The sequence below is a fragment of the Barbus barbus genome, assembly GCF_936440315.1.
Source record: "Barbus barbus genome assembly, chromosome: 3".
In the NCBI taxonomy this organism is placed as follows: domain Eukaryota; kingdom Metazoa; phylum Chordata; class Actinopteri; order Cypriniformes; family Cyprinidae; genus Barbus; species Barbus barbus.
This window is the reverse complement of record NC_136731.1, coordinates 14,921,137-14,944,861: the sequence shown is the minus strand read 5'-3', so window position 1 is coordinate 14,944,861 and position 23,725 is coordinate 14,921,137. Positions and strand designations below refer to the sequence as shown.

The 23,725-nt window shown below is 39.4% G+C and overlaps 1 protein-coding gene across 1 annotated transcript in view; it reads right to left on the bottom strand.

The window, feature by feature from the left end:
- The window catches only part of LOC306852048 (Na(+)/H(+) exchange regulatory cofactor NHE-RF1-like), a 41,306-nt gene extending 17,731 nt beyond the window's left edge, over positions 1–23,575 (bottom strand). Inside the window, exons 1-2 of the mRNA XM_079388645.1 lie at positions 22,817–23,575; positions 2,844–3,014 (exon numbers count right to left, since the gene is read on the bottom strand). Of these exons, the coding sequence (XP_079244771.1) occupies positions 2,844–3,014; positions 22,817–23,311 (666 nt within the window). The 5' untranslated portion in view covers positions 23,312–23,575. The remainder of the gene's footprint in view (positions 1–2,843; positions 3,015–22,816) is intronic.
- Between the last annotated feature and the right edge of the window lie 150 nt (positions 23,576–23,725).

Here is a 23,725-nt window from a genome sequence, read left to right as displayed (position 1 = left end):
AGAAATATATATTTCATCTACACAGTGAAGAATATGCAGTGTTTTTATACACTTGATTACTTTATACAATGTATGCAGCGTTTCTTATTTATTTGCTCTACTGTAGTTTTTTGTCCTATTGCTTGTAATTAGTTCTTATTCTTATTTAATTGTTGACTGTATACTTGTCTTCAGTGAGCTTGAGTTCTCTTTAGTTTTTTATTTAGACTAGTATTAGTTCTATTGAGTTTTATTGCATCTCTGAAAATAGTCTGCAATTGAGATTTCATTATTTTAATTAAACTGTAATTTTTTGCCGTTACCCTGGCATCTATTTTTAGATGCATTATTTATATCTTCATTGTTCCAACAAATTGTTTATCAAAGAAAGGATTAATTTTTCAATATTATCAGTCTCCTTTCCTGCTGTCCGAGGAAAGGATATCCTGTGTCTTTGAATCACAAACATTGTAGCATTACACATCTGCCAAAAAAAAACAAAAAAACGAGAGACTTTTCTGTGAACTGAATAGAGAGGAATGTCAAGGGCAAATCTTGAAATATTTATTATTTAAAATTGAACAACATGAAACGTTTCACTTCAGGTGGCATTTAAAGGAAAAGTTCACTCAGAAATGGAAATGCCATCATTCACTCTTCAGTTTTTCTGACCTCTTATTTTATTTCCTCTTTCAAACACAAGGAATGCAGTGATTCGTGCAGTCAAACTTCAAGAAGGACAAACCAGAAGCTCATTTCTAGTACGATTACGGATCATTTCGCTCCTTTTTAGAGTTTGACAGCATCTCATTTTGTGTTTCACGCAACAGTGAAAATAATATGGGGTGTGAACCATATTAGAATGTGTGATAAACACTAAATTTTCATGAGTAAACTACACCTTTAAGCAGAAGAAAGGAGAGCACTGGCATGTTCAGATAGCTTTAGGTGTGATGCCAGGTGCTCTGGGAACACTCTATATGTGGAATGAGGGTGTGTCTGTTAGTGGCGCTCAAGCCCGGAGAGGAAACGGACAATGTGCGCTCAGCAGGAACAGCAGCAGCCTGTCCAACACAAAGAGCCCGGCTCACAGTAGGAGGCCTGGAGGCCCCTCTGGGACAACAAAGACCCCTCCATCGCTCTCCTCCCTCTGCTTCCTTCCCTCCCTTCACTTGTTCACTGGTGGCCCTTCTGTGGCTCTCGCTCCGGAGGAAGCGGCCAAACTCAAGACTTACAACTCGCACAAGAACAGGACAGAGAAAACCTTAAAGAAATATACACCTACTCATGGTTTATTTTCGGTATTATTTACATTGTCTACAAAATTATTACATATTCAGAATTCGTTCAGGAACAAAACACCATTGTGTGCTGCTCGGAGTCAAACAGCAGTTCTGCTGTGAATTTGTTTGGAACTATTATTGTTTGCGAAAACAGAGCAATATTGACAATACTGTGTCTAAAATGTAAGTTACTCCGTACTAATTGTTGACACAAAACTATTTTTTTATGACATAGTTGTGTTGGTCAGTCAATTGCATAACATAAATATTATATATACTGCTTGACCATATCATACCATATCACCATAACTTAAGGTAAAACACTACACACAAAACAGATTTTAATAGCAGTGTGTTTTGTTGAATTTACTGGTTTCCATTCAAATTTCCTTGTTTGAAAATTACAGTTTTATACTGTAAATGTTACAGTTTGTTCTGTAAATGTGTTCATAGATTTTCTGTATTTTTTACTCAATTATTCTGGCAACCACAGCTGCCAAAATTATTTAAAAAAAAATACAGAATTTTTTTTTACAGTGTATTTAAACATACTGTAACAGCTCAGAAAAGTTGTAATACAAAACAGTTGTCTTAATGTACTGTGATTAATCAACTGGGGAAGAATATATTATATATACATATATTAGTTAAATTTTTTGGTAATACTTCAGTATATGGACCAATTCTCATATTAACTTGCTTATTATGAAAATATTGGCTGTTTATTAGTACGTATAAAGCACATATTCTGCATGACCATATTCTACATCCCTAATCCTACCCAATACCTAAACTTAACAACTACCTTACTAACTATTAATAAGCAACAAATTAGGAGTTCACTGAGGCAAAAGTCAGAATTGGACCTTAAAATAAAGTGTGACCCATTTTTTTTTTTATCCCATTCACCTGTGATGTTATTTTGGCGGTCTGACAGGGCTTTGTGAAGCTGAATTCTATGCAAAGTTCAAACGGGTCACGTCACATTGCACTTGGTCATCACTGCCCTGTTCATTACACTAACTGTTTTGAAGTGTTTTTCATGGCAGTGCTTAATCAGAAAGAGTTGGGCAAACCTAAAGTTGTATCAGTGCAGAAAACCAGTGACATTTTGCTATTTAGTCACAGTCTGGCGTCCTGAAAACTAACCGAATGTGTCTTCAGACTTATAACTGATATGATGTACTGAATACAATACACAAAAACTAAAATGTAGTAGTAGTAGTATGATTATTGAGTGATGCTCTGCTTCTGTTTGCTTCCTTTATAAAGGATCTCCTCCCTCAAATATCATGAGGTTGATGTGTCTCTCCCATGAGTCTCTGCTCCTCCGTTCCGAACAGGATAAGCTAAAAAAACGCTACAATGTACAAATTTCCCTTCCAGGAACAGTGTTTCCAAGTCATAATAATGCTATACTTGGAAAAGTATAAATCTATCATGTTTTATTGTAACACCAAAGATTTTTCTCACCAAAAGTTATGTAATCGTTCCAAAAATAATTGATTTTGGCCAAAGTCTAAAGAAAGCACCATGTGTATTCCAATAATGAAATTCCAAAGAGCACAGCAACGATCTTACCTGTATTAACCGGTCTTTGGGCCTCAGGCCGGATCTCTGTGCTGGCGAGTCGTCATCTATAGCTCTGATGTACTGGCCAGGTCTGGACTTCTCACTGTGCAGGTTAAAGCCGAAGCCATTGGGGCCTTTCTCAATGACACATAGCCGGGGTCTGAGCTGGGTCTTCAAGTCCTGCAGGACAGATACAACACAACATCAGCACAATGAAACACAAGCACATGCCACTGGAATGCAGGAAGTTTGGCGTCTGAATGTCTGTGCACTTCATCTTATAGGATATCATCTTATATAATATCTTAAAGAGCACAAATCCTTAACTTCAGAATCCTAGAAGTCCTCTTTAAAACCTGAGGACGGTTAACTGTAACTGCTTAGTATAGTCTTACGGGTCATCTGAATTTTGTAACTTTTTTAAGTCAGTTACATGAAAAGGTAGACCGGTCTAATTTGAATACGACTCTTATCCCTTGACTAACGGCTAACTGGTCAGACTAGTTCTTAAGACACAGTGTTAACATATTGTCTGTGTTATGCAATTGCCCCCTGACCAAATCCAAAAGACCACAATTATATTGCATAAGACACAAAAAAGATCACTTAATGCCTAATTTTCATGTGACTGTCATTCGGCTGAGAACCTTTCCTTTGTTAAAAAGAAGATCACCTTAACATACTTAAAAAAAAAAGAGTACCTCTTATGGAAATAATATACTTTGAAGAATTGACTTAAATGTGAACAATGTAATGTAATGTTTTCAGACACGTAATTGCATGCTATATACAAATAAAAATAAGGTTACGCTTTATTTTAAGGTATACTTGTTATAGTGTAATTATGCATTTAAGTACTGAGTAGTATTAATTAACTACATATACTTACTATATGGTTAGGATTAGCATTAGGGTTTGGTTTAGGGTTCGTTGCATGTAATTATGCACAATTTATTGTTATTGTAATAGTGTATAATAGTAATTATAACATGTGTAACAAGAACACAATAAAATAAAGTGTTACCAAAAATAAAAATTTATTATTGTTTAAATTTATATGAAATGAAATTACTTGTTTTTTTAGCAACCCTAAGTAGGACTTAAGAACATCTTCATATGTAATTTCAGTCACACTTTTTTTAAGGTCCAATTCTCACTATTAACAAACCATTAACTATGACTTTTGCCTCAATAAACTCATAATTTGCTGCTTATTAATAGTTAGTGACCCATTTGAACTTTGTATAGAATTCTGCTTTACAAACCCCCATCAGAACGCTAAAATAACACCACGGGTAAATGGGATAAAAAAAACATTTTACAATTCTGACTTTTGCCTCAGTAAACTCCTAATATGCTGCTTATTATTTAGTAAGGAAGTTGTTAAGTTTAGGTATTGGGTAGGATTAGGGATGTAGAATATAGTCATGTAGAATATGTGCTTTATAAGTCCTAATAAACAGCCAATATTTTCATAATAGGCATGCTAATAAGCTAATTAGTCCCTACAATGTGTTACCGTAATTTCATAATTACTTCTATTGTCTATGGCAAGTGACAAATGTACTAACAAGCATTTATGGTAAACTAAAATATATTATATATTTTATTATATATTTATATATATTCTATTATATATAAATTTGCATATAACATATATTTGTATTTAAAATATTGATGCAATTTAGTGCATTTAAAATATATCAACTGAAAATGTAATATTGGATAACTACATTTAAAATTATAATCAAATACTTTACATGTGCTTAAATATGTTAGTCACATCAAAATAAGTGTATGTGTCTTTATAACATTACAAAAGGTCATTAAAACATAGGAATTTAAAATGTACTTAAGTAAGTTTTTAAAAGGGTACTTAAGTGTCAAAAAATCATGAAAGTGTCTTAATTTTAAGTACACTTAAGTGGATTTGTATTCCATTACTTTATATGATCTGCAAATACATTTTTTTTTTAAATCAAATTTGAATTGCTATTGTCTTTTAAACATACAGAACAACAACAGGCAAACAGACATACAACAATAAGTGGAAAATGAAATAAATAAATGAATAAATAATTTTTAAATAAACATATACATCTGAAATAAATAAATAAGGTAGACTTGCCAGTTAAGAATGGGAATGAAACTAGGTGCACATTCAACACAATTAAGTGCACTTTATTTTCATAAGGGTTTCATAAGGGCTCCAGTCCTGTCTGCTGGGGTGTGCTGCTGGACAGAGGAATAGACCCAGACAGAAGAATGTTTTCCCTTTGTCCCGAATGTGATGGAAGTGGACAGTGCACAGGATGAGGTCACCTGATTATGAGCCGCCCCTCACTGTTCTCACACGGCACACGTACAGCACATTGTCATCCAGGAAAATAACACCCTTCCGCTCCGTTCAGCAAGTTGGGTCTTTTTATAGTTTTTCGGACAGTGATTCAAACTACTATTAGTGTTTAATGCGTTGTTGATTATATTTAGCCTAGAGAACCTTACAATGAAAAAAAAAACTGATTTCAACACAGGCAGTTTTGCAATCACACCCTTAATCGTAAAGGGAAACAATTTCACTTTCCTAGTTGGTACAATAAACCTAAGTCAGGCTAGGCGTCATATTTAGTTTAACATAAACAAAAACAAGGCTGTGAGGGACTGTCTGCGCAATATCATACTTTTCCGTTTGTTCATATGACAAACATATGCAATATAATATAAGCAATAGTAAGAGTGAAAACAGGATGAACAATTACAATTAAGCACATAAAACACCACCGCAGAGCCATCCTCCCATCCCAGCATTCTCACTCTTACACACAGTGCTACGGCAGCATTTACTCTCTGTTGGGCTCAAGCGCAGGAAGAGCTGGACTTCCTGTGGACCACACCTGCTTTCCACTGTCAGAAACAATGCGGAACACCACCCGCCTTCATCCACCCTAAACCACAGCACAACTCACACGCTCCATCGCAGGGCCGTCAGCCCGGCGCTCTGCCCTGGGCGGCGCTCTGAGGATGGGTGGACATCGTGTAGACAAATCAGTCTGTGAGGGGTGTAACCTGTGCGTCTGCATGCAAACTATGCATTTTCCACCATAATTTGCAAATACATTCTTTAAAAATCAGACAATGTGATTTCCTGCCCCCCCCCCCCCCCCCCCCAATTCTGTCTCTCATAGTTGAAGTGTACCTATGATGAAAATTACAGGCCTCTCTCATCTTTTTAAGTGGGAGAACTTGCACAATTGGTGGCTGACTAAATACGTTTTTGCCCAACTGTATATCGCTGATATTGAAAAATAGACTGATATGTTAAGTATTTTGTTTTTCTGTGATATATATTTTGAAATTTTGACTTTTTGGAAAGAATTAAGGCCTGTGCACACCAAGGTTGATAATTATAATGTTAACTATAACTATAAAGTTTTAAATGGTTAGTTCACCCAAAAATGAAACTTCTGTCATTAATTATTCACCCTAATTATTCATCTTCAGAACGCAAATTAATGAAGTCTGAGAGATTTCTGACCCTCAACACAGCTACCATGTTCAAGGCCAAGAAAGGTAGTAAGGACATCGTTAAAATAATGACTTTATTCAGCAATTTCTTCTTTTCTGTGTCAGTCCATAACACAACTATAACAATAACGACACAGAAGAATGATATCGATGGAATTACTTTCGGAATGTTTTTTTTTTCTAGCTAATGAATGATAAAAACATTGACAACCAATCAGAATCCACACATCTTTCAGGAGCTCAAGTGTTTAAGGCGGAAGATGACTAAACTGCACACTTACAGTTTAATATACAGAACTGTATCGTCCACTGATCGATCCAACCATTCACTTTTAGAGAGCTATTCTTTTAGGGCTGAATGATCTGGTGAAATTTTGGTGTGATTTGTCTGAGAAAAATTATGATTGCTATTTGAACTGTGATATAACATATTTAACATGCCATATTGCTGTTGCTTTGACATGCACTAAATATCAGATTAAAAAATATCTCCACTTCATCTATCATAAGCCATATTCCCACTGATTTTGACACATTCAATAATAATTAAAATTATCATTATTACAAGAAATATTATCACTGGCGTAATAATACTATTGACTTTTTTAATAAAACATTTATTTACTAAAAATACTTTTATTTCACAGAATAATAGTACAATAGTATAATTTATTTATTTTTTCAAATTTGTTAAACCATCAAGCTTTTATTTTGGCACAAACCCACAGGGAGTGAAGTGGGTAACAGATTTATAAACGGCTCTCATTTCTAATCTGTTGAAATGGCTGAGCCTCATTGTGTTTCCAGATGCATGTTATAAGAGACCCAAAATCGTGCAGAGATTGTGTTTACATGGAGTAGCCAGAGTTTTCTGTGAGATGCTGAAACCCCAGATCATGAACACTGTGCCACGCTTATTTTTATTTAATTAAATCGCAGCTATCTGATAATGTTACTAAGCCATATCACAATTTTTATAAATCATCTAAGCCAAATTAAATGACTGATGCCATTGAATTTTTGTCAGTATATGCTCCGCTGCTCTATCCCTAATGCACACCAGGCCACCGGCCACATCTTCAATTCAACAGAGGATGTGTTGTGCGTCCCATGGGGAGGAATCTCAGAGAGGGCATGGAATCTGAGGAATCTGCTGCAATCACAAAAGCCTGTCCATCTCTTGAGGAGGAACCATTGACATGAAAATGGGAGGAACCAAGGTTTGGCTTCGACAGAACATCCTGTGTACACAACCCTGACCTTGACCTGAGATCAGCCCTGCCAACCCAACACAATCACTGCAGCTGCCAACACCAAAAGCTCTTACAAACTCTGAAGCATGGAGGTATTTAGAACATATTTTGGGTTGCTTTTCTATTTGAAGTTTACTGGGCACCCAATGAATTTTGTGTGAATTTAACACAGCTGAGGTTGAATCAGTCAAAATATCAAGAAAATATCCAAAATACAAAAGTAAATCTCTGTTCACGCCCAAACTGAGAAAATTACATGTACTGAGTCCTGACCTCAAAAACACAGACATGACGTGCTGTGATCTGAAACAGGCTGTTCAAGCAAGATATGCAATGGAAAAATATCAAAAGAAAAAAATGGATCACCTTTCCCTTTAGTCTTATTTGTCAAAATTATTATAGTGAAGTGACATACCGCCAAGTATGGTGACCCATACTCGGAATTCGTGCTCTGCATTTAACCCATCCAACGTGCACACACACAGCAGTGAACACACACACACCGTGAACACACACAGCAGTGAACACACACACACACACCGTGAACACACGCACAACCTGATATTGCCGAGTGCGACGTGTTCCTGAGTCAACATCTTTGTTGACCCTGGAACAACATTGTGATTAACCAATCAGATTTCAAGAACCAGTTTATAATTTTTGTGAAGTTTAGGATTACAATCAGTGTTTGGTGCCTGTACATCAGTGTAATTAATCTATCAGTTCCTATGATTTTAGGGATTAATCATGGGTAAGGTTAGGTTTAGGTGTAGGAATATGGTTAAGATTATATTTTTGGATTAAAATGTTGTTCCTGGGTCAAAATATGTTGACCCAGGAACACGTCTAACTCTGCAGAATCAGGATGTGCGTGAACACACACCCGGAGCAGTGGGCAGCCATTTATGCTGCGGCACCCGGGGAGCAGTTGGGGGTTCGGTGCCTTGCTCAAGGGCACCTCAGTCGTGGTATTGAGGGTGGAGAGAGCGCTGGACATTCACTCCCCCCACCTACAATCCCTGCCGGCCCGAGACTCAAACCCGCAACCTTTGGATTACGAGTCCAACTCTCAAACCATTAGGCCACGACTTCTTATACCTTGTAAATGCACATTAGACAGAGCTTTTTTATGCTACATTAGAACTAAAGAATAAAAAATTATGAGACCATTGTTGCATGCATAATAGTTACATACCAAATAGCTGTCTGTGGTCATAGTTGCCAAGTGAACCTATAGTATGTATATATTACACAACATTTCAAGTAGATAATATTTTGCACAGCCATACAAGCCAATTCTGCAGTTTCCAAAGTGTCCATGAATATTTTCTCACAGCTGTAAATTTCATGACATAGCAAGATCGTATTTTGTAAACTGAGTCAGCTGATTTGATGTTAAAGGAGCTGAAGTGCGTTTCCTGACTCTCGTGCTATAAATTGCAACACTAGCAGAAATGCAGATGAGTGGAAATAAACAAGATAAAATGTATAGTTCATGCTTGCCTATTTTATATGTATAAAAATGAAGTGTTTAATCTGAAATTTTCTTCTAAAATGAGCATTTTTATCAAGCTCCTATATTCGTGTTCAGTTATTTCACTTTAATTGCATAGAAAAGGACCTATACGTTGCCATTAGTGTAAAATTACTGAACCTAAACATAGGAGCCTGATACAAATGCTCATTTTTGATGAAAATTTCAGATGGCACTTAGAGGCTTTTGCATCTGAACTCTTCACTTCTTGTTGACTGGTGATTCCCTGATAAAGGATCGCTCAGAAAATGACATAATATAGTAGACACAATGAATCATAATGCCCGAAACCAGCTTTAATTATTAGCTTTGCATATTCAAACAACTGTACCAGATACTATGCAGGTATGTAGCCTTGAATAGGCAAACATTTAGCAAAGGAGCGCTAGTATGTAGCTGCTTGTTTATAATGTGACAAGCTTATTAACTATATACAATTCTACAGTCAATTCTACATTAATGACATTTCTGTCACCCCTACATTGCTTGCAGACTTGAAAATACAGCCCAGGGGTTTTGAACCCCAGCTTAGCCATGAGGCTATTCTGTGTTGGGTTTGCATGTTCTCTCCGTATTGGTGTGGGTTTCCTCCAGGAGCTCTGGCCTCTCCCACAGTCCATGACTAGACTATGAATATGTGAGTGTGTATGTTAGCCCTGTGATGGATTGACCATCCATCCTGTGCTGGAGTGTCCAATCCTGCTCCTGGAGTGTCAATGCCCTGCAGAGTTCAGCTCCAACCTGCCCAAACACACCAGCCTGGAAGTTTATGGTGATCCTGAAGACCTTGATTTGCTGGTTTAGGTGTGTTTAATTAGGTTTGGAGCTAAACTCTACAGGATAGTGGCTCTCCAGGAGCAGGTTTAGATTCTCTCGGCCCAGGGTGTTTCCCAGTGTCATCCGGAGTCAGATTTAAGTCTGTCCCAAGTCCGAGTCCAAGACTATATTTTCTACGACTATTTTCAGAGACCAGCTTGTCTAAGTCCAGACCAATTCCACATGGTCCTAAGAACATCATCTAGGACTTGAGTCAGAGTCTGGTTTTGACTGGAGTACTACAACACTAATACTTCCCTCTTACCGTTTTTCCACTGGGGCTGGTGCCGGAGCTGAAACTGGTCCTCAGCCAAGAGTGGCACTCGTTCAGAACTGGCTCAAGTTTCCAGAGCCGAAAACCTCTACATCATCAACTTGTGACCACAATCGCTTGTTATCTCTTGAGGAAGGAGTGTTGATCTCTTCTGCCAACCATTTCTGAACTGACATATTTAATTGTTGTGTTAATGCTGTTAATTTACCTGAATCCAGACAGCTTTTAAAAATGGCAGCTTTCAAACTGTGGACTTTAGGAAGCTCCACTTAATGACGTCATAGGTTCCCTTGTTAGATACAAGCAAGGTTTCAGAGCTGGTTTGGAACCAGAATCTAGGCACCGGCCCAGGATTTTTAAAAAAGTGCAGCCTGGTTGCCAATTGGGCTCCGGCACCAGCCCTGGTGGAAACGTGGTACCTGTCTACAGCCTGTGATACAGAGATATACACCAGCATCATCATGATTCTATATAGGACAAGCATAGGATATATGGTTAGATTTATGGTAGTTTATACCAGTATACTGTACTTTGTGGCACACCAACAGGCCAACACCCTATTTTCTCTCATTTCTCTCAAAACAAACACCTAATTTGACTCAGCTTGTTGGCAGAGACTCCAAGTCCTGAAATGGATGAGTCAGATAAGGGAGACATCCAAAAAGTTGGTGTGCCTCTATAAACAGGCTGGAAAACACTGTAGATTCTACTGTAGACACATATGGTAGATGGGTTGAGATGACTATGTTCTCTGTGGGTTTTCTTATACAATCTTGACCGACAGTTTACTAGAATACACTTCAAAGTAAACCCTTTTACAACAAATATTTACACATAGCCCTAATATATAAATAAATCCCTAGTGAACTTCCTGTCCATGAATTGCACATATTACAGTGAACTGATCTCCACATGGTGACTGTATGACACAAGTCACATCTGTGCTAAGATATAAAAGCTTGATAAGACAAATTACAGCTTCCACAAAAATTAAAGATATTTCTCAACAAGGGGAAAAACATTTCCTTTCACAGCTTCATTTCATCCTGCCGGGTCCAAAGTTCACCCATATTAGACTAAATGGCCTGCAAATGATCAACCTCACTGTCAAGCTTACCCAGCTCTAGGCTACAAGACCACAGATGACGTAAAACAAAAACAAACAGTTTGTGTTCATGAGTCAATAATGAACGTGTACTCTTGTTCTGGTAGCAGGTGGTGTATTACTGAACTCTCCCAGAATGGTATTAGAGCTATTGAATAGACAAACATGTCCCACAACTAAGTTCTATTATGTCTTTCACTGAACTCCAGACAGAGTAGAGTCTATTCGTTCTCTCTGGGAGCGAATCTATCATTCTCCATACACTCAACTTGTCTGAGTCCAACCTTATTGGTATATCCTTTGTGGTATCCTGTAAGGGAGGAATGTCTAAGGGAACATTTACACAAATTTTATTGAGTCACTTCAGTGAAATTAGAATTGTCTGGCTCATGGCAGTATTCGCGTTAATGATGCAACCATAAGGTTCTGACTCCAAAAAAAACAAAACAAAACAAAAATAAAAACAGTAAGAAAACAGCCTAAATTACACCAGAAACCCACTTGGGGTACCTCAGGGTTCGATATATGGCCCCTTCTTCTTCACGATAATGTACATTCTCTGGGAACAATTATTTACTTAATTATCTCATCCATTTTAACACACATTGTCTATAACTGGTCTATACAAGCTGATTTCATGCTGCTGTGCTTGTAGCAGGAACATTGTCCAGGGTGGAGATGATGCTGTTTGATTTAAGGTTGACATAGTTTGCCATTTCCAGTCAGGCTTTGCTAAAGAAAAGGTTTTTCTTATTGTCAGAGTAGCTGCTATCCACAAACCCCAAGAGGAAAAAACCCTCTCCATCTGCCCTTCCTTTGACCAGCCATCCAAAACCACTGACCTGTCTATGAGTGTGAGGTGGGTTTGGCCCAATGTCACAATAGAAAGACCAAATCTCCACCCTGGACACTAGACAGAGAATACACACACAAGCAATCCTTCTTCAGAGGAACCTGCATCCACCCACCTCCATCTATACAGACTGTGTTTACATGCTAACAATCATCCGTTTCAGGCCATACCACACAGAGACTGGTGTTTGTTTATTAAAGGTACAGTGTAACTTGATCTCTAAATCATTGGCTTTAACACTGACAACGATGTAGCAGGTCAAAAAGCTACAATTCTAGGACAGAATATTACCAGATGCCGGTGAATCAAACTGAGGTAGACCAATGAGAATAAAATAAATCTGTTTTGAACATTAAGATGAATTTGACCTGAGTTTCACCTAGTTTTTGTTCACTGATGAACACCAGCTTTTGTAAAACTGGTTTCACCAACCAAACAAAACAATCTCTGATGTTAAACAGACCAAAATCTCCAACTAAACCAGTTTATTGCATAAAGAGTTTATTGCATAAAGTTTTCAAGGAAAATCAATTTACATGAAAAGAAAAGCTTTGCTGACCAAACTAACTAACAAATACTTCGGCATATAAGTGGATTTTAAGTGGATGCAGCCAGAAGATCAAAAGTATTTCCTTTGTCTGGATCCTGAACTTCTTGTTAATTAATAAAGTCGGATCCAGGGTCAGACGTTCTACTTGTTGTTGGTAGACTAAGAGTGGGAGCACTGTTCAGTGCTTACAGAAAGGGGAAGTGTGATATCTGCACATCCATTAAAAACAATCAGAGGAAACCACTCTCAGCTTGCTGGATTGCCTGCTCTGCCAGCGGCTCCAAGAACCGATTCCCACAGACTGACTACAGCCTCTTTGAAGATCCCCTTTCAAAAACACACTGACCACATGATCTTGTCTCTCCATGAGTGTTTTCATTATAAATGTGATTATATTTAATACCTCAAAATCAAAATAAACTGAATTTAATGTAAAAAAGACTATATTTTAAACAGAATGAAACCCATAATTCCCACAGTTTTCCCATAACTTTTCATTAACTGATTTTCCATTAATTTTCCAGTCAGATTTTTAGAAAATATATATTTCTTTTCTAGCAATTAAATATTTTAGTGCTTAGCATAATTCAAATTTTGCATATTTACACTGAATATGAACAACATATTGGCAATGATTTTGCTGGCTATATAGAATTAAACAATGCCATAAATATTGCAATGATTAAAAAATATATATATATATTTGGTGATTAATTCTTAAAGACGGCATCATTACACTAGTTTTGTGAACTGTAGGACAAGGTCTGTAATAAGACAGGCATTTTAATAATGTTTGTGATTCAAACTAGTAATAAAAAGGCATTAGAGTCAGAAAGTGAGATTAATTTCATTATTAATCTCTAATTACTGAATCAGTTCAAACTGTCCATTTAAGTGAATGGCTTCAAAATTCTTCAACCATTTTTTGTTTCATCACTTGAAAAAGTGGCATTTTTCATATATTAAAATGTTTTAGTAAAAACATGAATTCATTGTCATGTCATGTATTGTTAGATTGGTACATACAAATGAAAGTGATTATATTTTTTTTTTGTTGATTATTTATTGAAAAACAGTCTGGATTGGACAACTACATTGAATCTAATCTTAATCTACTTTTAGTTCTAGTTCTTACATTAAATATTTTGAATCAATATCTGTTGATTCAAAAAAATATTAGCCCAGCCTTGCCTCCAGCATGTTTTTGAGAGGAAATGGCCATTTGATCATGATGGCCCAAGGACACCAAGTCCTTTTTGTGTCAATTTGCTTTTACATAAAGGTAATATGAAGTATATCAAAGATCTTGTCTCGGTCACTGAGATTTCAGAAAAAAGGTGCCTGGCCACAGGGTGACGTACCTGGGTTCTTCCTGACAGAGGAGTTATGCAAGAAACAGCAGCTGACCTGGAGAGTCACAGTCAATTGAACCCAACACAAAAGCACTTCCACGCAAGTAATTGCCTTAGAGAGAAGGCTTATGTAAGACCGGTCATCTGTGCATGATTGAAAAACAGCCCTGCTATCCTCACGATTTCATTCTGACTTCCCCTCAGAGCAGAACAGGAAAGCAACAGGCTTTTACAAGGAAAACTATGAGAAGAGTCATGTGGTGGTCATAAACACATCAGAACACAGCCTGGATTTCTCAGTTTCTCATTCAAATGCTCCTGTTGTAATATAAAAGACAATTACAACTCTTGTTTGATCAACAACATCAGCTGGTTTAAATGCTAGTTCTTTAACCCAGAATAAACTTCTGTGTGATGTCTTTTTGCACTTTTGCCACTTTATAGTTGTAAAGAGATGACAGAAAATGATTTCATGAAGCAGAGGGAGCAGTAGCAGGACATGAACTAACTGCTAGGCCACTGACGTGACTGTATTGTTTTAACTAAGGAGAAAATCTGTAAATTTACATTTGTTTCACAAGTACTCACAAATATTTAATACAAAAACTAAATGTTGGCTTGGCAAAACTTTTCAAAGCTTTATCAGTTTGAAGGCTAGTCTGAAGAAAAAACAAAGGTGCTTTATTGTATTGATTGTGCACGTCAAATCTTTAAAAGTAAGACTTGCCAATAATATTACTGAAATAATAGGCCACTTAAGTGCTATTAAAGAGAATAAACGTTCATGTCAACACAATTAAATATAATTAAGCACTGAAAATGCACTTTTTTAATAATGTAAAATAAAAAGTTTTTACTTTAAAGTACATTTTAAATCATTATTAATACATATTTCAAACATTTCATATGTAATTATGAAATTACATATATCCCTGGTTTCACAAATAAGGCTTGGGCCTAATCCCAGACTAAAATGTAAGACTTGGCTTTCTGCAGACCAATTCAAGTTCTATTTCGTTCTTACTGACCACCAGAGGCGGTGCTTCACACTGAATGTTATCTCATCGCAGATGCACAGGTCGAGTCTAATACAAACAAAGTCCCTCGTGACCAGGATGACTCAGGGTCCTCCCCTATTTAACCCCGTGACTTCCTGCAGACTGTCCCTATAATCTTCTCACGTGCATGTATTACAGGTCGGAGAATATTAAAGGAAGACACTTGGAATCCGTTTTTCAGCTTCGCAACAGATCAGCTGTTGGTGTTTCGCGACTGCGCGTCCTCCAGAGGCTGCATCGGATTCAGTCGATTTCATTGAGGATACAGTGTGGTGAGTTGTTACATTTATGCTCGGGGTTCGTTTTCGTTTTTGCCCGGCATTGTTTGGTACCTAGATAGAGTGTTTTCGCTCTGTGGCGCTGCCGGAGGGTATTGTAGTATCTCACAGTTGTACAAGACCGCATTAAGAGTGGGTGCGTTCTGTTACGTGCGGTATCCGTGTGTATCTAGCGGCTAATAGTAGTTGATACTGCTGGGTGCATGTAGACTTTGTTATTGCATACTAATATATATATATATATATATATATATATATATATTATAATAAGTATATGTTGTATAATAATATATATATATATCTGGAGACGGTCAGAGTGTTTTCGCTCGGTTTACAGAAATTTCATCTGGGCTAAGATGGAAAATCTCATCCCTGCAGGTTGTGCATGCACTCTGTTTAGGCTTGGAACACCTGAAACAAGGTCTCACAGAGAATGCCTGCATGAACTGAGGAGTTATGTCTTGGGAGAGGAAGACTTCAAGGATAGCTATGGTGGAGGGACTCTTGGGTAAGTCGCTACCAACACCACCACCACGTAAATCGGCAACTAAACGTAAACATACTGAAGCAACTGGTGCTTCGGCTGGTAAACGATCTAAGGAAGACCCCTTAGCTAAGAAAGTGGATGTGTTAACAGCTGAGTTTTCTCAGATTAAGGCCTTGCTTATGAATTTGCGAACGGGCGAGAAACTATTTTCTTCAGTTGAAGCCCCCACTTTGGAGTCACCCATTTCTGAGGAGGATGTCATGTCGATGACTGCTTCTCACACTCAGTTCTATGACGAGGAAGAAAGGGAGGTTATATTGGAGATTCAGTCCCAGGTCTCTTATGATGAATCCCAGGATACTGGTCGGGGATCTGCAGATGGTCCACAGTCAGAGCAGGAAGTGGTGAAGCGAGCTCTTTGGGCTGCATTGGCTCGTCTAGGTCTTGATACAGCCCCGGCAGTAGCAACCTCTACTAGTGCTTTTTTTTAGAGATTCAGCTCAACCAACTCTTCTTACCATTCCACCATCAAAAGATTATATTGATGAATTGCAGAAGTGTTGGGCTAACCCAAAATCACTTACGCACCACACTAGTGCAGGCAGAGCTTTGGCTGTGATGCAAGATGCAGACACTTTTGGCCTAGGCCAAATGCCTAAGGTTGATCCAATTATCACCTCTTTTGTTCTCTCTCCAGAAGAGGTCTTGAGGCCTAATGTCCGTTGCCCTCGGCCTCAATGTCTCAATATAACACGGTGGCGCGTATGGGTCGCATTGGCAATTCTCTCTCTCATCTTATGTTGGCATTGTCCCAGTCTCTTCAGTCTTCAGGGAGCGATACACCAACCCAGGACTGATGCTACATTACAGTCAATAGCATTCATGACAAGAGAATTGGGCAGGCTTATGTCAACGCTCACACAGGCACAATCACCCCTGTCTGAGGCCTGTAGGAAAACGCTGAGGGACCTTCCAGTAGTCCCCGGACAGCTCTTTGGCCCAGCTGCACAACAGACACTAGAACACAGTGTCCAGGCAAATCAGACCAGACAGCAGTTTGCGGACCTGAGGAGAGTTCCACCATCTCGCTTACAGTGTAGACAGCCCCCTATGGGCCATGAAATGCCGCGCTCTCAGTTTTCAACAGGCCCAGCTGATATTCGTAGGAGCCAGCCTCAGCATATGGAGCAGTCTCATAGAGTAGAACGATCTGTGCAGCGGCCACGAGGACGGGGACAGCAATCATTTCAGGCCCCAAGGGGCAGAGCGCCTGCCCAGCAGCCCTGCAGGAATTCCAAAGGCCAGGGACGCAGGACCTGAAGGTCTGCGGCTGGCCGTCGGACGTTTTTCTCATCAGCAGCTAAGTTACTAGGAAACAACAACCTCAGACCCATGGGTTATAGCAACTTTAACTCAAGGGTACAAGCTGCAGTTCCGAAGGCGGCCTCCCACTTTCAATGGGGTCAAGATGACCACTGATTCCAACAACGCAAATTCCTTAAGGCAAGAAATAACAGTTCTCCTAGAGAAGGGGGCTATCAACCCAGTAAAGAGGTCAGAACGGCTCGGTGGGTTCTACTCAATATACTTCATAATTCCAAAAAAAGACAGAGGGGTAAGGCCTATACAGGACCTTTGCTCCCTCAACAAGTTTCTGAGATTACCATTTCGCATGTTGCGCGTGACCGATGTTCTCCAGACGGTCAGGCAACAGCACTGGCTTACCACAATAGACTTAAAGGATGCTTACTGCCATGTTCCAATTACTCCACAGCACAGGCAATTCCTCCGCTTTGCGTTTCAGGATAAAGTCTATCAGTTCCGAGTGCTTCCGTTCGGTCTTTCTCTATCCCCACGAGTCTTCACCGGGTGTATGGCAGCGGCGTTGGCTCCAATACAGGCCAAGGGGCTTCAGGTACTTCCATACCTGGACGACTGGCTTCTTTGCTCTCACTCTCAGGAGCAAGCAGTGGTGGAAATCACACAGCTGCTCTCCCATATTGCCCGGCTGGGCCTGGCTGTGAATTTCAGCAAGAGCCAGTTAGCCAGTTAACTCAGTCGGTGAGGTTCATAGGTGTTATCCTGGACTCACAATTGATAATAGCTTTGCCATCAGAACAGCGGGTGGACAGTATTCTGCTGCTCCTCCAGCGGTTTCAAACGCAGGCCAGGCTACCATTCAGGTATTTCCTCAGACTCATGGGTATGCTGGCAGCAGCAGCTGCAGTCATACCGTTGGGCCTCCTTTCGCTTCGTCCCTTCCAGAGATGGGTGAACAGTTTTCATCTGAATCCCAGTGGGCACAGGAACAAGCTGATCAGAATTACACAGCAAAGCTTTCTCACACTGAAACCATGGAGGAGGAGGTCATATCTGACCAAAGGGGTTGCTCTGGGCAGGATTCTCTCTCGGCGGGAGGTAGTCCAGACCAATGCTTCTTTTACCGGCTGGGGAGCAGTCTGGCAACACAGAGCGGTCAGAGGGCAATGGGATTCCTGGCAAAAAGGGGAGAATATAAATACCCTGGAACTACGAGCAGTGCTACTTGCACTGAAGCACTTTGCGCTGAATTTGGAAGGCAGGCATGTTCTTGTCAGGTCAGACAATACATCAGTGATTTATCACATCAACCATCAAGGGGGCACAAGATCCAGCCAGTCTCTTCAAGTATCACAGGAGCTGTTGACCTGGGCCTTCCCTCGGTTGGCGAGTATAAGAGCAATGCACATCCCAGGAGTGACAAATATGGTGGCAGACTTCTTGTCATGCCACAGACCTCCGTCGGGGGAGTGGAGACTCAACCCAGAGGTGGTGGAGATGATATGGCAGCGCTTTGGCAGAGCAAAAGTGGACCTCTTTGCCTCGGCAGCATCAACTCAGTGCCCCCTCTGGTTTTCACTAGCAGAGGAATCCAGTCCTCTGGGGCAGGATGCTCTAGCCTTGCTTGCTCTATCTCATGCCTTGGTTACTCAATTCCTTAGAGGTGCGCATCGACTGCACCCCCCTCAGTCCATTCGGGTACCCTCATGGGACCTGAGCCTTGTCCTGAATTCTCTTACATTACCTCCGTTCGAACCTCTGGAGCACAGTGAATTGAAGTGGCTCTCATTGAAGACACCTTTTCTCTTGGCCATTACTTCTGCTAAACAAGTGAGTGAGTTACACGCGTTATCAGTTAACACAACTTGCATGCGCTGGAATGCTGATGATTCAGTAGTGACGTTGTGGCCAAACCCAGCTTTTCTCCCCAAGAGGCTCTCTGCCCTCTTTAGAAATCAGGCTATTGAGCTGGCAGTATTTAATCCTCCAGAGTTGGATACACAAAGAGGAAGTGAATGCAGACTTTTGTGCCCAGTAAGGGCTCTCCGTGGCTCTTTGTGGCCATCAGGGCCACAAAAGATTTTCGGCAATCAGACCAACTTTTTATCTGTTAATGGGGGGCCAAAAAGAGGTCAGCCCCTCTCAAAGCAAAAAGTGTCGCATTGGGTAGTTGAGGCGATCACCCATGCTTGCAAGTCTAGTGGATGTCCATTGCCATCGGGAGTGAGATGTCATTCAACAAGAAGCATCTCAACGTCTTGGGCGGAATTAAAATGTGTCCCTTTAAGCGACATCTGTGCGGCAGCTACATGGTCATCTACAAACACATTTTCCCAATACTACAGGATTAATGTGGCTGCATCGGATACTCCTGTTGGGACCCTCAACTTTTTAGAGGTAAACAGGACCTCCTCGTGACCTTGTGGTTATAAGTCATCCAGTGTGACAGAATGAGGTCCGAGTGACAGGATGACTCGGGGTCCTCCCCTATTTAACCCCGTGACTTCCTGCAGACTATCCCTACGGAGCCAAGGCGGGAAGATTCCGTAGGGACAGTCTGCAGGAAGTCACAGGGTTAAATAGGGGAGGACCCCGAGTCATCCTGGTCACGAGGGACTTTGTTTGTATTAGACTCGACCTGTGCACCTGCGATGAGATAACATTCAGTGTGAAGCACTGCCTCTGGCGGTCATCCAGAACTCATAGAACCGCAGTTACATTCGTAACTCTCGTTCTTCCACACTGACTGAATCAATCACGTCTTTTTGAACCGTGCCTTATACACAGAGGCACTGTCATGTTAGAATAGAAAAGGGTTCTGTCCAAACTGTTGCTATAAAATTAGAAGCACCCAATTCCCTAGAATATCATTATATGCTTAAACATTAAGATTTGTACTCATAGAAATTACTAAAGTAATGTTCAAACATGTTCATTAGAAGGGGGTGACCCAATACTTTTGGCAATATAGTGTAGGTCAAAAAAGCGCTTAGGTTCAAGTAACTGCATTTACTATAAATATAAACTGTAATACATTTTTTTGCAATTAAAATACAATTAAGTGCCCAAATCATTACAATTAGTTCATATTTAAGTATATTCTTTTATTTTTGTAATAAGTAGTTTTTTTGCTGGGTTCCATTTAGATACTAACATGTACACTTCAGATAATAAAAAATGTACTTTTAAGGTACTAATATTCACTCTTTAGGGGTAAATATGGTACAAAGGTGTACCTCAATCAAAACTACAACCCCAGTGACAGCTTGTGTACCTTTTTTCTATAGTTGTATACGTGATTGCTAAAGTGTTTGCTAGGCAGCGGTTGATAAACGGGTTTAAAGTACTGTATAGTTTAACATGTTCATTCTGATGTATCACAACCCTACTTTTCTTTCAGGCAGACCCCAAAATTGTCAATGTGACCCTCAGAGAAGCCATTCACTCCTGGCGACCCTCATACATACCTGCCCTCACAGACTGTTTAGACTTGTGTATTTGCCACACAGGTGATCACTACAGGTGCAGAACACATCTACACACTGAGAGCACAATGCCAGAAGGGCATTGTGGGTAATTTGGTTATGCAGATGACATGAGAATGAAAAGGGGGTTTAGGCGGTAAACAGGACTGTCACCATGGGGAGCCCAGCTGTTGTGGAGTCTGGCCTTTTTCCTCCTTGAGTAATGTGCAAATCATTATCATGAGAGCAGTACACACACACACATACACAAAAGACAGTGTGGTTACAACCATCTGAACAAAAAATAGAGCCATGCGTGAGAAAAGCGCAACAAGAGCTTTCTCAGACAGCTGCACTTCAACTGAGTAAAATATCATCCTTCAGCTCTGAAACATACAGATGATCTGTTCCTCAGGTGAGCCGCTTTAAACGACAGGTAACAATGTTCCTAACACATCCTGCAACTTGTGGTGTGAAATTGTGTTTAGGCTGAATGGAGTTGTTTGTCTTCTGTGAGAACCAACTGTCTTCCTGTGCTGGATGTCCTCCTCAACACACCAGCCAACCACAGTTATTGACTGAAACACTAGGTATGTGTGAGCTGCCAAGTGCACTACAATGTCTAGGTGTGTATTTCACAGTTGTCATAGCACACTGTTATAATTGCTTGAGGAATACAAAGCAGTTTTTTTTACTGGACTAAAAAAATCAACCCAATTAAACTTAATTATTTGGATGTAATGAGACATTTCTGTGAATAAGCATGACTAATAGAGACAAAGGTTAGGGTTAGGATTAGCTTTACAGTACCATGGTAAAGTGATAAACAAGTACCATATGCATACACCATGTATTTGCATGATGCTCCAAGAGATTACCAATGAAGTATCATGGACGATGTAAAAAAGACCATATCATACTCTGTTAATGGGTTGTATGAAACAACTAGTTATTTCAGTGCTAATATTTTGATAGAGGGCGTTACAACGCCACAGATGTGCCCAGATGTATCGATTAGTGTTCAACAAGTACCTTTTTCAATGCTTGATTATTATAACATAACTTCCCTTGTGAAAAAGAGGTATACTTTTAGCATACCTTAAAAAATTATATATTTATGTGTGAGCTGAATATGTTTTCAGTCTCTTAACCGCATACTATTTGCAACTAAATGAAAACGTATTTTACTATAAATGTATATTAAACGCGATTAGCTGAACTTTAGAGTTCTTCTTAAGTTTCACCCACTTAAGTATCTAATTTCATTACAGTATATTATCCTTTAATGTAATTTACATTAACAATTGTGTTATGTTTTTATATTTGCTATCACACATTTGTAATGATATAATTTAGTACATTTAAGCTTTTACAGTTACATTTACAGTTAAAATTAATATTTAACTACAATTAAAATTATAATGTATTTTATAAAGTATTTTACTTTAGTATGTAAGTCAACACATCAAAATGAAGGTATTTCAACAACAAAAATTAAAACATGATTTAATAATGTACTTTGAGTGAAACTTTTGATTTAAGTGCACTTTTAAAAGTATTAAGTATTAAGAAACAGCCATGTAAGTGTCTCTTTTTAAATGCACTTAAGTGGCCTTTTATTTAATTAATATTATATTATCAGCAATATTTTTAAAAAATATATACTTTTAAGATTTGAAGTACACCACAAGTGTTAAAAGTATCCAATTAAGCACACTTCACAATGGTTTACATCCTTTATGTCCATTAATAAAACCATGGTAAAAGATTATCATAATCATATATGTGTTTGCATGATGCATTAAACTACAACGAATAATACAGAGGTACTAAGAACTATAAAAGTAGGCTACCATAGTACCCTTTTTGGTTATACTTTATTTTGATAGATAACTTATTTCATGAAAACTTAAAAAATTAGTATGGAACTTATAGGCTGCTGTAAGTGTTACGGCAGGTATTGTAGGTTACTCATAAAAAATAAAATAAAAAAGCACTACAACCTACTTAAACAAACAACAGCTACTGAATGATTACTAACTATTTTTTCTTTCTAAAACTACCACAGTATTTTTGAATCAGAGCGTCATTCAAAGCTCTGCCGGTCTCTCACCGTCTCCGAGCTCACGGATGTCCTGAGTTTCTCCACCGCGGGAATGTGAACGTGAATGATTTCTCCGTTCCTCTCCGGTACCGGCGGCGGCGGCGGCGTGTCGTCCCGCATCATCTCGTCGCTGATCTCGGGCTCATCATCATCATCGCACTCGGGCACCGGAATGCCCTCCGTGACAAACTCCTTCAAACACTTCAGCTCGTGTTTCTTCAGCAGCTGGTCGGTGTCTGCGTCCACCACTACGAGCTGCAGGCTCCCGGCGCTGGCGCGTATCTTCGCCACGACCTGCTGATGGCTGTCGCTCTCCACGCGCTCTCCGTTCACGAACACCAGCCTGTCGCCCGCGCGTAGACCGGACAGCTCGGCGGGGGAGTCGGGCTCCACCAGGCGGATGAACTGGCCGCTCTTGCCCTTCTCTCCGTGCAGATGGAAGCCGTATCCGTTCTCGCCCTTCTCCAGGACGCAGAGACGCGGGCGCAGAGTCTGGCTGGGCATCGTGCAAAGTCACCTGTTGATTTAATCTAACAAATAAATAGAAATGAAGGAAAAATGAGAGTCCTGCGCTCGGATGTGCTCACGGATGAAGCATGTTAACACGCTCGGCCTCAGTAAATGAAGGGATTTGTTGTTGATAAAGTATGAAGAGAAAGTTCTAGTGTTCGAGTGTTTGATCGGCAACACATCAGCATCCAAATCCAGCCCATGGAGGAGTGACTCCTCTAGAACCTCCTCCTCCTCCTCTAGTGGCTCTCTGCACTCATAAGAGAAAGCAGAGTGAACTGGGGTAATCGACTTCTGTTATTTACTGTAATGTCATCAGCACACAAATTACAAATCAAAAAAAAAAAAAAAATTGATTATCATGCATAAAAATATATATATATATATATATTTTATATATATATATAT